The 16402-nt window shown below is 41.5% G+C and overlaps 1 protein-coding gene across 1 annotated transcript in view; it reads right to left on the bottom strand.

The window, feature by feature from the left end:
• LOC137439236 (uncharacterized) overlaps nt 1-16402 on the bottom strand; it is a 91016-nt gene that overhangs the window by 29463 nt on the left and 45151 nt on the right. Inside the window, exons 3-8 of the mRNA XM_078767956.1 lie at nt 11565-11729; nt 9114-9252; nt 5731-5872; nt 4596-4722; nt 1077-1244; nt 342-385 (exon numbers count right to left, since the gene is read on the bottom strand). Of these exons, the coding sequence (XP_078624082.1) occupies nt 342-385; nt 1077-1244; nt 4596-4722; nt 5731-5872; nt 9114-9252; nt 11565-11729 (785 nt within the window). The remainder of the gene's footprint in view (nt 1-341; nt 386-1076; nt 1245-4595; nt 4723-5730; nt 5873-9113; nt 9253-11564; nt 11730-16402) is intronic.

Raw genomic sequence — 16402 nt, 5'->3', positions numbered from 1 at the left:
AGAATCACTGCTCACCTCCACTCACAGGCCGTGAGCTGGGTCATTCTATCTTTCAGTTCCGTTACATACCTCATGGGAATTAAACAACTTTTGATTTATTTATTTTTTTACATTAAAAGTTACCTTCCTGTAAACTGTTGAATAAATAACACATTCTCGATTTACTTGATTTATTTAGCTGCATGCACAATGCAAGCAAAATCCACTTCATCAAATATAGTTTATAATTTATTATGTCTACACGTCGCATGCATCCCAGGATGTGCCTGCAGTCTGCGAGCAAGCCCCACTTGTAAATATATAAATATATTGTGCCATGACAGTTGGTCTGTGCCACTCACTTTGGATAATTGTGATAATGATGCAACGCAGCTCGGTTTCATGTCTGCACAGACACACGATGGATGGGTTATAGCTTCACATGCACATGATCCCAACAGCATGAATTATTTACCTAGAGATGTTTTCATAATGACAAACTGGTGAAGACAACAAAGAGTACAATAGGACCACTACAATCACGACTATAAATATTACTATGAAATTAATTGCACAAACTATTCATACCGTTTTGGTGATGGATCGAAGAAAGCTTTGGCTGAACATTTTTCAGGAATCAACTGGCCAGGCCTGATGTTGGACTGAAGTTGATTTAGCCAAAAATTTAAAATATGTTCAGGGTGCAGCGATAACTCACATCTTTGCGATGGACACCATGGGATATTTAACGTCCATTGAGTGATGCTAGCAGATGTGACACCCGGCTTAACATCCATCCCATGGATGGTACGCTTTGTGATGCAATTGCCTACCTGGGAAGTACCAATCGATCGGGTTGGAAATCAAACCAAGCCTAAACAGCTCAAAGTTAAGTATTACATGTGCATCATCCTGTCGGTCAGCTGACAAAAGTAACAACTCAAAAATGAGCAACAAATAATGAAAACAACAAAATATGAAATAAACAAATACACAACATGTGAAAAATAAAAACGGAAATATAAAATGCCAAAATAAATAAATGAAGCAATATCAAGACTTCCAGGCAATGGTAGAGATGATCGTGAGTAACTAACCCAGAGGATTCTGTAGCAAAGAAGCAGATCTGCTTTTCCCCTTCTGAATTCGCTTGAGGAGTCAAGGTCATGCTGGTGTGGAATACACCGGAAGAGAAAGGGTTTCTCGTGATATTTTGCCATGTTACGGACTCAGAGCTAATTGTGCTGAGCGAAACGATACTTTCACTGGAAGAGAAACAATGAGAGATTGGTTAGGGGTGGAAAAGATTGGTTCGGGCACAAGTGCAGATGCAAACAACATATCAAGCAAGGTTCGCTTTAGGTTTTCAAATCATCCAAATCAAAAAGTCATCACATTTGCACAAGGCTTCATCTAATTATTGCGTACGCAGATACTGTGGAATTTCCGTCCCATGTGTACGTAACAAAAATATGACCCATAAACTATATTTAATTTGTTCGTTTACAGAAACTGACAAGAGTGAGATTCGCAAAAGCGAAAAAAACCTCTTCAGCATAAGCGTATGTCATAAGTGAATAACTGCCATCGAGTTTGTTCTCGTGGAGATCCCTTCAATCTGACTGAGACTTTCTGAGCCTCATTTCCCTCACATGTGATCAGTCATGTGTTTTCCTTAAATTAAAATGAGTCATCCCAACAGGCGGAATCTTGCAGTCTTGTCTTCCAGTGGCTATTGCAGAGCTTTTCTTTGCTTGTAACGAACTCATGGACCTCTCTACACTAACTAGACTTCTTTCCACAGGATCTCCTGCTCTCTGCGCCCATGTTCGATTCCCACGGCACTCTGGTCCTATAGGTGTCTTGGCACTGTTTCCAGCCGTTAATGGTGCATTATGGTAGCAAAGCCAGGAAATTGTGGCATGGATAAAGCACCTCAACGCCACACACTGCTGCATCTCAATACCAAAATGAGGTGCGAGCAAGGGCCGCTTGCCCCCCTCTCCCTACCCCCACCCCGGGTTTTGTTTGTGTCCTGTCTTCTCTCTCCATATGGAGAGAGGAGAGAGGAGAGAGGAGAGAGGAGAGAGGAGAGAGAGAGAGAGTTCTCAAGATTAAATAAGTAAGTCCGTCGTTGGCATTATGGTCATAAGGGTTAATTATTGCCTCCACCACTGAAGGTGGACAGATGGTGTGTTTTCTCCCTTGTTTGTCTGTCTGTGAGCAGGATATCTCAAAAGGATACAGTGGTCTGCAAAAGTATTCACCCCCACCAGAGTTTTCACATTTTCATGGCACCTGAGCTTATTCCATGAAGCTTTCAAATCAAACTTAATAGATATAGTCTTCACAAACTACTCCCAAGTAATAAAGCTATTCAATTCTCAGTTGCATAAATATTCAAACCCTTTGCCAAATTAACCCTAAATCACTTTAGGAGCAAATTATTTGTTTGAAAGTGTACAAAATGAGTGTAATAGGTTTCACTTGTATGTAATCGGTGGTTTAACTTAAAAATTAAACTCCACCAATAATTATCAAAGGAGTTTTAAGGTGCAACTCATTTGATCAACCAAGAAGGGAAACATGAAGATGAAGGAGCTTTCCAAAGAAGTCAGACATAAAGTGGTGCAGAAGCACTGTTCAGGAGAGGGTTATAAGGAGATTTCAAAATCACTCATTAACCCTTTGAGTATGGTGAAATCCATCATTAAGAAGTGGAAGATGTATCATACCACCCAGACTCTGTCCAGATCAGGTTGTCCATCCAAACTCAGCAGCCGGCAAGCAGCAAACTGGTTTGGGATGTCACTGTAAATCCAATAATGGCTGATAAGATTTGCAAGTCTCTATGTTTGAGATGGGAGTCAGTGTTCATCAATCAACAATATCACACACTCACATGGGTGTGGCAACCCTTTAAAAAGCTGACCTCTGTGGACAGGTGGCAAAAAAAAAGCCATTACTGAAAAAGACACATCTAACAGCTCACATGGAGTTTACAAGAAAAACCTCTCAATGATACTGCAGGCATGTGGCGAAAAAAAGTTCTTGTCAGACGAGACAAAAAACGAACTTTTTTGTCTAAATTCAAAACCTAATGTCTGGCGCGAGCCTAAAACTACACATCATCCAGCCAACACCATCCCTACTGTCATGTATGGTGATGGCAGCATCATGTTATGGGGTTGCTTTTCATCAGCAGAGCTGGCAAACTTGTCAGGATAAAAGTGATAATGGATGGTGCAAAGTCCAGGAGAATCCTTGATGAAAACCTGCTTGAGTCATCCATGAATCTGAAACTGCGTCGGAGATTGACATTTCAGCAGGACAATGATCCAAAGCACAAAGCTAAAGCCAAACTGGAGTGGCTGAATAAGAAGAAAATAAATGTTCTTGAGTGGCCCAGTCAAAGTCCTGACTTGAACCCAAATCAAAATGTATGGCAAGACTTAAAGATTGCATCTATTGACGATCCCCATCATACTTTGCAGAACTAGAGCAATTTGCACGTGAAGAATGGGCAAAGATTTCACCATCCCATTATGTAAAGCTGGTAGAGACCTCCACAAAAAAGACTTGCAGCAGTCATTGCTGCAAAAGGTGATTGCACCAAGTACTGAACTAAGGGGCTGAATACTCTTGCAACCATTGAATGGTGATTTGTACATGGTTGTTGCAGATATTCCTGACATGTAACCTCCTTCAACTATAACAGTGTTTAGTTTGGTCTGTTTAGTTTAGAAAATAGTTTCCACATAATTTGTAATTCATCAAATGTGGCATTATTGGTTGGGGGTGAATACTTTTGCAGGACACTGTGTGGATGAATTTGGATGAAACTTGGCAGACAGGTTGTGAGTGTGACAAGGTCGAATTGGTTAGATTTTGTTTCAGGTCCAGATCCAGATCCAGCCTATCGGTGGAATGCAAAAGGTAAACTGTTCAGCCTGGTGTCGGTATGCGCTCCACCTAATGCAGTGCGCTCCACCTAAATGCTAATTTGTTTCAGTTTGTTTCACCGGTTATGTTATTTTCCCTTATATCCTTTCCCTCTTTCTTTCTTGTGAATAAATCCTTTGTGAATGAGAACTTCGTTTGTGGTCACTGAGTGAACGGGAGCTCTGCAGCGAGTTATTTGGCACATAAAACCATGCATGGGAAATTGGGAAGCGGTGCCATTAGTTAAAATCAAACTGTTCTTCAGCATCACTTTGCTCAAATTTTGGATTCCAAATTCCCAAATTTTGGAGGGCAGATTTGGAATGGTGCGTGGCTTTTAAATCACCGACTGACAGCAAATTATGGGTAGATGTGGCAACTTCTCTTCATTGCTTACCTGCCTGGTGGTCCATTGGTGGTGGAAGACCACTCAACCACAATAATTCATTCATATTCATTCATATGTTCAACTTCAATTTGAATAGATAACTTCTGGATCTAAGTATATGTTATCAAACTCGAATTAATAAGGTGTGATAGGAAGTACTTCATAGTTGCACTCGATTAGATTACATTTTACATCAAACATTAACTTCCTGGAGCTTTCCATGTTGATGTCATGATGTTTTATAACTTCATCTGTGTGGATTAGTCTTTCTATTGTCTGTCTGTACCTTGATGAACTCGACTGGATGTCGATGTCGAAGCTGAAGGGTTGTCTGCTGGTGATATTGAATTTGTCGTTGTTGTTTGGTGTACGCCAGACAAATTTGGGAGATGCACATGCGGCATTCGGTTGGACTGTAGGAAAAGGACATGATCAGTGAGGAAAGCATATCTGGCAATTAATTTATATCAAAATGTGCACATTTCGATAAAAGGCGAGTCAATTAGGTCGAAGTTTACCATTGGAGGTCATGGGGGTTTCCCACAAGTCATCGAGAACAAGCGTTACGCCTAGGTCCCCCGTCGGTGAAGTGATGTGAGTTGACAAAGTGGAAGAAGCAAGGTGGCCATCTTGGATTTTGACATGGCGACCCAATTTTCAAAAGCGTTCTCCCTTATGCGAAGATACACCCACACACCAGATTAGAAGTTCGTAGTTCGTTTATTTTTCAAGATATTTCGCTCACAAGGTTCAGACATATATATGGTGGCGGCCATCTTGGATTTTGACGTGGCGACCCAATTTTCAATAGCGTGCTTCCTTATGCGTAGATACACCCACACACCAGATTAGAAGTTGGTACTTCGCTTATTTTTCAAGATATTCCGCTCACAAGGTTCAGACATTTACTTTTCAAGATATCGCGCTCACAAGGTTTAGATATGGTGACAGCCATCTTGGATTTTGACGTGGCGACCTAATTTTCAATAGGGTTCTTCCATATGCCAAGTTGCACCCACACACGGACGGAGGGGAAAACCATAGTCCCTCTTTCGCTCCGCGGTGCGACGGGGGACAATAAAGCTCATGGAGGATTGAGTGACAAACTATAAACAGAAGAGAAGTGGGGAATTACAGAGAAAACTGCACAGGTGAATTATGTCAAGGTAATACAAATAAAACAATGGAAGAATTTTATACTTTTTTTTGAAAACCCGACAGACCCAAGATTTGAACTGGTGAAAGATATTCGAAGGGATTGAATACTCATTGATGCAATCCTTGGTTAGGAAGGTACACATGACATGGACAATGAAAATAACCTTTTTTGGAAACAAAGTCTGTGCGCATAAGGACACAATGTTAATGTATCAGGGAAGGACATAATGGAAAACTAAGATTGGAATGAAAACACAACTCACATTCAATGATAACCTGCAACGGTATGGAGGAGAAAGGTCCATTCCTTTGACCATTCACCGTAGCAAAGTCTTCCAGGGTGAGGGTGAGCGTCCAGAGACCTTGTATGTTACGAGGAGGGTTGAAGTGCAAGATACATGTTGCCTGTGGAGGGATGTAAGAGAAGTGGAACAGGTAAGGGGAAATAGGTTGCATTTGCCCCAAATTTGGCTTGGTTAGACCCTTTGCCAAGACCCTTGTTTTTAACAATTGATACAATCAGATTTGGAACACAGTGGTTGGTGGATTCGTCGCTCTTTACAGTAGAAGTCATGTGGTTATTACCCTGCGCTCGCAAAGCGAAAATCAGGGCAAGGCATTCGTGTGCGTGTGTAAGTTTGTCGTATATGTCTGAATATGAATGAATGAATGATCGTTTTAAGGCCATTTTCCCCACTGGAGCGGGGGTCAGCCTTGCGGGCCCCATGACAATCATGGTTCCCTTTTTGAGGCAATGTTTTTATGGCCGGATGCCCTTCCTGACGCCAACCCTTAGTCGCCTCTTACGATGCGCAGGGATACGGTGTACCTATTCTAACCCGGGGTACACACCGGGATATGGCGTATATGTCTGCATTTTTAAAATTCATTTTCTCGGCAACCATTGGTCCAATTGACACGAAATTTTACCATAGGAGCGCCTCCTCCTGTAGAATATTTTAATGATAATTTTGATGTCATCGGTCACGCGGTACAGGCACCATCTTGGAAAAACTTTGTACCTCTATATCTCTGAAACCGCCTCATGGAAAAAGTTGAAACATGGCTCTTTATCAAGTCCTCCCCATGGGCAATAAGATGTGTTAGTGATGATGTAATCGGTGCCTTCGTTATGACGTCATAATTCGACAAGTATAACGCTTCATCCGATCAGTATGATTTTTTTTTTCTCTGCAACTGTTGGTCTGATGTACACGAAATTGTCACCACAGAAGAGCCTCCTCCTGTAGAATATTGTAATGATAATTATGATGTAATAGGTCATGTGGTACAGGCAGGCTCCATCTTGGAAAAACTGAAAAACGTTACACCTCTATATCTCCAAAACCGATCCATGGAAAAAATTTAAACGTCGCTCATTGTAAAGTAATCCACTTGGGGAATAAGTGTTGTTAACGATGACGTCATTGGTGTCATAATTATGACGTCATAATTTGACACGGACAACGCTTAGTCTTATCAGTTTGAAATTTATTGAGTGTGATCTATACAACAATTATATTAGAGAATATAAATTTATGATGTAATCATAAATGTGGTCTGGCAGCCATATTGGATCAAAGAAAAAAAAAAACCTTCAAAAACAGAAGAGTTGGCTCGCACCAAGTTGACTGCACAGGCTAAGTATCCTAAGAATACCGTCCAGTTTTTGTTGTTTTTAGTCGTTGCTAAAGTGATTTTGTGTTTGGTTTAGTGATTTTGGTGTTGCTGAAGCTTGATGTTAGGTTGGTTTGAAATGAGCGAGTATTTTTTTTATGGCTCCGACCCCGAAGGTGACCGGAGGCATTATGTTTTCAGGTTGTCCATAAGTCCGTACGTATGTACATCCGTCTGTAAGGGCTAAACCTCGTTTTTCTCAGCAACCACATGTCCGATTGAGATGAAACTTTCAGGGTAGGAGTGACACCCATGCAGAATGGTTTTATGATAATTGTAACGTCATAGGTCACATGGTATGGCAGCCATCTTGGATTAAATGCAAATGATCAAAAGGATAGTTCTCGGAAACTGTTGAATGGAAAAATTGGAAACTTGGCACATTGTCAAGTACTCCCAATGGGGAATAAAAGCATGATAATGATGACATCATCAGTGAAGTGGTATACCAGCCATAAATGTTTTAATCTAATGCCTTATCCTCAAAATCTGAAATTGCATGCACATGATCTATGACCCATTTGTATTGAAATATTAAATTTATGACATCATAGGTCATATGGTTTGGCAGCCATAATGGATTTAACCTAAAAACTTTTTAAAACCCATCTTCTCCCAAACCACTGAATCGATTGACTCAAAACTTTACGTGTGTCATTGACTAGGCATGGCGATTAAAGGTTGACCATGAAAATGTCATTGGTCACATGGTGTGGCAGCCATAATGGATTGAAGGAGAATATTAAATAATTATATCTCTGAAACCGTTTACCCTATCGATGCGAAATTTTACAACTATCATCCAATACCATTGTTGCATATGGTTTGAAAGGTGTCGGACAAATCATTTTCGGAAAAGCAGTTAGCTTTCCTCAGGCAGTTGTTGCCTTGTCCAACTCTATTTTACCACTTAAACAGTGGTTTTCTGTTGACATTTTTTGTGATGTGGTGCTACTGTTTGGTTGGTTGGTTGTTGCTGAATGCTAGGGACAGAGAGAGGGGATGGGGGTGCTATTAATTTGCAGTTTTATTACTCGTAGTATACTCGCTCCCTTTGAGAGCAGCAGGAAGAATCAATCTTCTCTGGGATATATAGATTACAGTAGATCTAGGGTCGAGCCTCAATAAATGGGGGAGAAGGAGGAATGTTCATTTTCCAAGTTTCTTGTGGAGTGCTTGTCAAGTGGTTTAAACATTCGAGCAAGCACTCCATTCACAACCTTTGATAAGGATTGGCTGCATTGGCAAGCACAATCTAGTTGCTTGGAAACTGAAAACACCCTGAGTTTCCTCCGTTTCAGTTTAGTGTTAAACATTCGTAGTGACTGTTTCAAAAGGTAATCACATGTGTTTGTGGTTTATAATATTTCTACTTCTGGTAGGGAGTGCTCCCACAAAAACGGCATGATAGGATAGTTATACAATTTATCATGGTGTTTGTTCAAGGAGGAAAAACCCCTTGGGGAGACAGGATATGATGAGTATTAATATTGTTTTGTAATAACATTAATACTATGCCATTATCATTAGAGCTGTTATTGGAAGAGGCTTTGGAAAAACGCCATGATGAAGCTATCTTAACATGGATATACACCTCAACACGCAACCCCACTGGCGGAAAAAACCACCTTGGTAAAGGAGGGGGAATTAATTTGATGAAACCTTCATCATGTGACCCTTAGTGTTCCTGTCAAGTTTGATTGAGATTGGATAGTAACGACCAAATGTATCGCGGTCAAAAATCATCAGACAGCCAGCCAGCCAGCCAGACACCAAATTACATATTTTAGTTTGACGACGATGGTATTTAACAGTCAATTTTTGTTCATCATGTTCATAATGTGTATGGTTATGCTGTGTGAGAACAGACATCGTTTTTTGGTCAGGTGGGGGCAGAGGAGGGTGAATATGAGGGATTGTATCACATTAATTTTGTTGGTCAAACACAGAGAAGTTAATTTGGACTCACCTCATTCAGACTACCATAAGGGACAATTCCACAAATTTGATTGCACTCCTCCAGTCCAACAGCCAACCGACAGCGAACGTCGTCACCGTCAGGGTCTGAGACCGCCAATGGGATTTGAGTTTGACATCCAGACTTCACTCTGTAAAAAAACCACCGTTTAGAGGCCATTTTTCCCCGCAAAGCGGGGGTTGGCCTTTTCGGGGACCGTGGTAGTTGTTGTTTTTTTTTTGTTTTTTTGGTTTTTTTGTTGTTTTTTTTTGTTTTTTTGGTCCCCTTTTTGAAGCAATGTTTTACGGCCGGATGCCCTTCCTGACGCCAACCCTTTTTGCCGCCTTCAACGACAAACAGGGAATTACCAGTGAACTGGTACTCAATTAGCCGACCTCGGAAGGATGACAGGCTGAGTCAACCCCCCTGGCATTAATTCGGCGATCGACCGAGATTCGAACCCAGGATCCTAGGATCCTAAGCCGGCACCCTAGCCGCTAGCCCAACACCAGGGACTTCACTCTGTGGAACCAATAAATGTAACTTCCTGCACCACAAGCATGATTCATAGGTACCGAGCATGTGTGCTGACTATATCATTGCTATATTTTAAGTCTTTTATAACAAATAATCAAATGTGGTTTAACATGGGTTGTTGATGTATAATTAATGGTTTCTCTCCTTACAAACTAAGAATAACAGATACATTATGCTACGACTTCTCACCTGTGGAAATCCAAAACATTTCCAAAATGAAAACTACGACTCCTACAAAAGATTCGTGTGAAGGTTTGAGTGAACTGACAACCGTCACAATTGATTCAGCCCAGCGGGAAATAGCTGTGACAGCACGACTCGGGAATGGTATCCTTACACCTTCACCGAGAGTGTTCATGGATGATACAACAATCTTCACAAATTCCCAGAAGAAAACACAAGATATTTTGGCAAAGCTATATCACCTGACATGGTGTCATTTGAATTTCAAACAGTCGAAATCATGTTAGCATCTTCTTTAAAGTATCAAGTCATAAAATTCCAACATTAATCGAAGTTAAGAGCCTCTGACGCTGCTCCGAAGAGTCTCTAAAAGACACATTTTCCTGTTAGATGGTTGTTCAAGAAGCTCTTCATAATCTAGCTCGAACAGACAAGACGTGATTGAAAGGTAGATTCAAAGTGTGGATACCACAATTTATGTTGATCCCCAAATTGTTGTGGCCACTTGAAATGTATGAGTTCACCTTGTCAACTGCCAAGAGCCCCGAGAAGAGGTTTGATCAACACATGCGAAAATGGCTTTAATGTGGCAACACTTGCATTATTCTTCGAGAAGGTGATGTAAATCCTTGACATGTAAACTAGAAAATCCTTGACAGAGGAATTTAAGATGGCTAAATATAGACAGCTTCTTTCTCTCAAAAATTATAGGGATGAATTAATTCGTAAATTACAACTGAGAATAAGAACCGGACATAAATTTCATGTCCACGAAGCAGTTGAAAGCCCAATCTCTTTCAGTGTAAAGTTGAGGCTGATGCTCCATGTAAACTTTGTGATAGCTATGAAACGGTAGAGCGTACGCTGTCTGCATATAAGTTTGTCCGAGCAAAAGGGCATTATATCGGGTATTCAAATGTATCACAAAAACCATATATACAGAAAATGTACCAACAATGACACACCTATCCTAGTCAAGGAAAATGTGAATTTCTGCCATTTCGTTAAAACGTTTTTTTTTTTTTCAAAGAAAACAATGGAAAATAGAAGCATCCACAAAGAGCAACCTCGTCATACAGTGTTCCGTGATGCGAATGATCAGATAATGTAGGCTGATCTACCTGGCATGAATACATTTCCTGGAATTATCGCTGAGACGCATCAAAGACCAGATATTGTCATTCAATCAGAGTTGAGCAGGCGCATCATAGCTGGAGAAGTTAAAAGAGCCAAATATGAGGGGCTGATCACCAAGTTGCGCAAATAAAGACATGCTACTGACTTCTTTAATGTGGAAAATGGAGTTAGGGGATTGATTAGTTGGCAGGTCAGCCTATAACTTTGTAAAAAAAATCTCGACCTGAAAAGTAGAGACAGAACAAGAGTTTTGAAGGAGTGGTCGTCGGCTGCTGAAGAGGCGTCAGCGTGGCTCTGGTTTAAAAGAGGAGACTCCGACTGGTCATCAGGAAAACACCTGTCTGACCACCAAGCCTCCCTTAAGGGCCAAAATACTCTTTGACGAGGGGGATCCTCTTCCGAAGACTTCCCATTAGGTTATGCTCCCAGTGGAGTTTTGACAACTCTCTACCAACTCCACATTCCTATTTGCATAACAACCTCCTTCGATAACTCTCCTCTCTCTACCTTCACAAAACGCTTTCTACCACCTCTTCACTCTCCCTTCACACGTTTTTCTCTATGGACTCTTCACAAAAATACCCAACAAGGATTTTCCTTTCTCACTTGATCAGTGGTTTTGAAGTGGTTACTGGAGAGGAGTTTGGCTTCCCGATGTCTTGACGGATGCTGATATTAATGGATGTTCTTAATCTCCAAGAGCCACCGTTAGGTGAAGAAGTGCTTGGTCGAGTCATCACGAATGATGCGATGTAACAACACCCAGTATACCTGCAAGAAATTACAGAAGATAAGATTAGGAAACAGCAATAGTTATCCCAAAAAGAGAACACAGGTGCATACAACCTGAATCTGGAATGAATCACGATTTTTTTCCCAAATAGAAACTTTGTTTTCATATTCATGTTAAGTGAGCGCACATTTGCCCACATGTTGTTAGGTGACTCGTATCTTGAGGTCATGTCTATCTTTTGTTCTCTACAACAGCCTGGGTTCACTTAGACACTCTATAGACTCCTCCACCTGTTGAATTATTTTTCAGGTGACTAGCATTGTACCTTTACCCATCATGGCCAATTGTGTTTCTCGCATTTACCCATTCGTCAAAGGACCAGAATTGTCATGGGGAAATCAAACATGTCCAATGTTACCATGACAAACAAAACATATGATACATGGCATGTTGAGACATTCCCAACATATGATACATGACATGTTGTGATAAGCACATATTATACATGACATGTTGTGACATACACAACATATGATACATGACATGACACACAACATATGATACATGACATGTGACTTACACATGATACCTGACATGACATACACAACATATGATCCATGATGTGACATACTCAAATGATACATGGAATGCATTGACTTACACATATGACACATGACATGTGACAACATGTGATAGATGACATTATGACAGACAATATATGATACATGGCATGTGACATACACAAGATATGATACATGACATGTGACAAACACAACATATGATAGATGATGTTATGACAACATATTATACATGGCATGTGACATACACAACATATGATACATGACATGTGACAGACAACATATGATACATGACATGTGAGATATACACATATGATACATGACAGCTGGCATGCACATATGATACATGGCATTGTGACAAACATATGACACATGAAATGTGACACACATATGATACATGACATGTGACATACAACATATGATACATGACATGTGACATACAACATATGATACATGACATATTGTGACAAACATATGACACATGACATGTGACTTACACATATAATACATGACATGTGACATACACAACATATTGCACATGACATGTTGTAGCATACGTAACATGTGGTAAAATGGCGTCATCATGCATTCCATGGCCATCCACGTGCAAAAAATAGGTTTTCTACACAAATTGGGGAAAAGTTGAACAATGCATATTAGTCTAGTAGGAAGACTAGGTCCCCCTGCACCCCCCGGAGATATACTTCTAATCAGTGTTTCTAGATTGGAAAAAATGTGTAGAAAATGACTAGCTATGGCCCCAAGCTGAAAAAATGTCCCACATACCATTTTTATGCAAATTACTGCTGCCATTATCAAAAAAACGATTTTTGACATATCTCAGCCAATATTGCAGATAATTGAAAAATGAAGGTGTCTAGACCCATGTTTTGAAGGGCATAGATCATGATAGAACTATTCATAACATGATTACATGTGTCTATGGTATACTAGTATGCTAATTAGTGCTTTATTTACAAAATAATCACAGTTTTACGAAATAATAGACTCATATTAAGGTCCGTCTACACAGACGTTAACACAAAGTTTTATTTTTCTAAATATTACAACTGTCAAAATAGTCCTAGCACTCAATGTGACCACTCTTCTCTTGCTTGTTTTAGATAAACATCATTAGCATTAGTGATTCTACACTGAGTCAGTCATCATCATTTTCATCGAAATCGTCAGAGTCAAACTCTTCTTCTCCTTCCTCTTCCTCCTCCTCTTCGTGCTCTCCTGTGTTCAGAAGATCCACCAGTGAGGTTGGTAGGATGGGACCACTGGACCACATTGGTTTCAACAGTCCTTCATCAGTCCTTATCCATCCTTGCTCCTCATAAGGTTTTGGCTTTTCGATGATAGGTTGATCGGCTCTTTTGTACAATGCTACGCGGTGGTTCACACGCTGGATGTGCGGCTTCAGGGCAGACTGGCATGGAGGAAGGCGAGCCAGATCAACCTTGGACTTGGATGTGAGGGTCTTGTCCTCTCCCACCATTTTTCGTAGCAGCTTGGCACGGACAATGTCCACTGATGACTCGCGACTCTGGCCGTACATCACACAGGTGAATTTTTCTAACTGCCTCTCCACCTCAGGGTTGGCATCCCAGTTGTCACCCAGTTCACCGAATGCCCTGTGAAACCTGGGATTCTTCTCCAGCTTTTTCAAGGGCCCGACTTTTCCCTTCCCTTTGAAGGCACTGGTGCAGTCTTCTCCGCTGAACACATAGTACCCCAGGAGAGTGGCACAGTAGTCCTCTCCCAGGGATTCTGCCAGCTCAGAGACGTTGACAAGTTGGCGATGCTTCCCTGACCCTGTATCCAGGTACACCGTCAGCTTGATGTTGTGGGCATGGTGGAGCAGGATCAGGAGGATGTCTGTGTCCGGTGTTCTGACGACAGCGTTCTTGTATCCGATGGTAGCAGCATGATGGAGGTACAGAACCACCCTGGTATCAGTCTCTTCCTGGTTGCTGTAGATCGTGGGGAGTTCACGTACCTCGACCTGAAACACAAAAAGGCACCGCCAGCACTGTTTACAATGTTGCTGCCGTGCACACTGGTAGTGGTTTTATTCAAGTTGTCCCACTCACAGTGGAATACAAGGTTGCCCTCTCCTGTCACAATTTGTGGTGTACGATAAGTTGAGACTTCATCCAGGACCTTGGCGAGAGCAGTTTCCAACTCCAAGGCGAAATCGTAGCTCTCAGAGTGTCCAAGCCTGTGTAGTATTGTGGTGAGCTGTTTGCTTCGGAACAGGTGCCTTACAGTCACACAGAGGAGAATGTGCTTTGGTAACTTCCATTTTCCATCTGACACTGCACGGCACAGATCTTGTCCAATGGAGAAGACCAGACGCTTCACCTTTTCTGTCTCGATGCCCTCCTTGCCAGTCATTAGCACGCTGAGAAAGCGGACAAGGTCTGGAGGTAGGATGTCTTCAGGATTGAGCTCCATGTCTTCAGCTGTTGGTGGCCATGGTTGGTCTTTACACTCTCTGAAAGCCTGTAGAATACCCTGGCGAAGTTGGAGGGCAACATTTTGGTTCTTGTTTGTGCTTCCGAGTGTGAATGCTCGTGCGAGAGCATTGGAAACTGTTATGTTTGAGCTGTGCACAAGCCAGAAAGAAATGACATCACATTTGTCATGATCAACCTTCGTGAAGTGGATATGCTCCTTGATTGGGTCATTCTGTAGGCGTTTCAGTAGTTTCTCTGACCGATAATTTGAGTTCTCATATCCATTCAGTTTCAGTTCCTCGACATAGAGCAAGCGCAAGGAAGAAAGCTGTAGAACTTTATTCTGCTGGATGACCTGGGTTTGAATGTGTTCCAGTACTGAGTTGAATGCCTTTTCATGGGCGGCTGACATGCAAGCCTGCTCCTTTGGTGCTTCGGCTCTGTGAATCGCACGCTCATAGTTGTAGAATGCTGTGCGGAAAGCTTTAAAACATGACGGATGGTGTTTGGCCTCACATGCAAAGAGGTCTTTGTTTTTCACCTTTCGATGGAGTCGATAGAGACCCATTTTCTCAGCCCGTGTTTCGATTTGCTCCCATGCATTTTCTTTGTTTTTAAAGGATGGGAAGGTTGTAGGCCTCTCAGTATTGCGATGAGCATCTTTGGTCTCAACTTTCTCACAAAATATACACTCTGGCGGGAAGATGGGTTCAGCAGAACCTCCTGGTTTACGAGGAGAGTGATGCCATGATGAGGTTGATGGCCCTGGTTCTGTATCATCTCCCAGACGATGAAAGTGGCGGACAAAGTGCTTATAACACTTGCTGTGATATCCTACTCTTTCTAGGTCATCAGGAAGAGTTGCCGGGATCTGATCACATACTGATTGCATACGACATGGGGAGTCATGCGGTTGGTTGAGACGTCTATCCCGGATCTTTTGAAGCAGTTGCAGTTTTTCTGAAGCAGATCCTTTAATTTTACGGAGGGGCGTGAAATCCCCATGATCAGACATGGATGGTACATGAAGGATGCATGTAGGAGGAGAGCTTTGGGCTGCAGGTTCTACACTCCGTTTTCTTTTGGGCATGCTTGCTGTCGATGTCTACCATCACTGTTAAATGACAAATAAGAAATCACGAATGATGTTAAAAGTGCCTGTGAAAGGAGGCTCTGAGTTTTCAGTGAGGTAACAGAGGTTCTGAGTCATGTTCTACACTAGGGTACTTTTTAGCTGACTAAACCATGTTTAGTGGCATCAAAAGTGCTAATAGCTAAAACATCTAAATTCTTCCACACTAACGTTAGCTATCTAGGCCAATGAAACATTGTGCTAAGTTACTGTAGCTAGCTCAGCTGTCGTGCCTCTTTCTGGTTCAATTCATATACAGAAGTCAACAGATATGTCTCATGTTTGGCATTAACAAAAGTTTAAGTTACACCGACATTAGGAACATACTGTACATAGATGAGGCTAGCTTTAACGTTAGCTAACATGGTGCTAGCTGGCTCAGCTGTTATTCTGCCTGTTTATGATTTCATGCAGAAACTGAAGTCAAGAGTGTGAGTAACATTATAGTTAGCATCTTACCTGGCTAGATTGGAGGATGAATACCAAGAACAACACACAGATGGAATGGAAGACTGAACTTTCAACTGAGGTATTCAATA

The sequence above is a fragment of the Myxine glutinosa genome, chromosome 14 (assembly GCF_964187855.1).
Source record: "Myxine glutinosa chromosome 14, kmMyxGlut1.1, whole genome shotgun sequence".
NCBI classification, from domain to species: domain Eukaryota; kingdom Metazoa; phylum Chordata; class Myxini; order Myxiniformes; family Myxinidae; genus Myxine; species Myxine glutinosa.
Note: the sequence above shows the minus strand (reverse complement) of the source record. Positions and strands in the feature narration are given on the sequence as shown.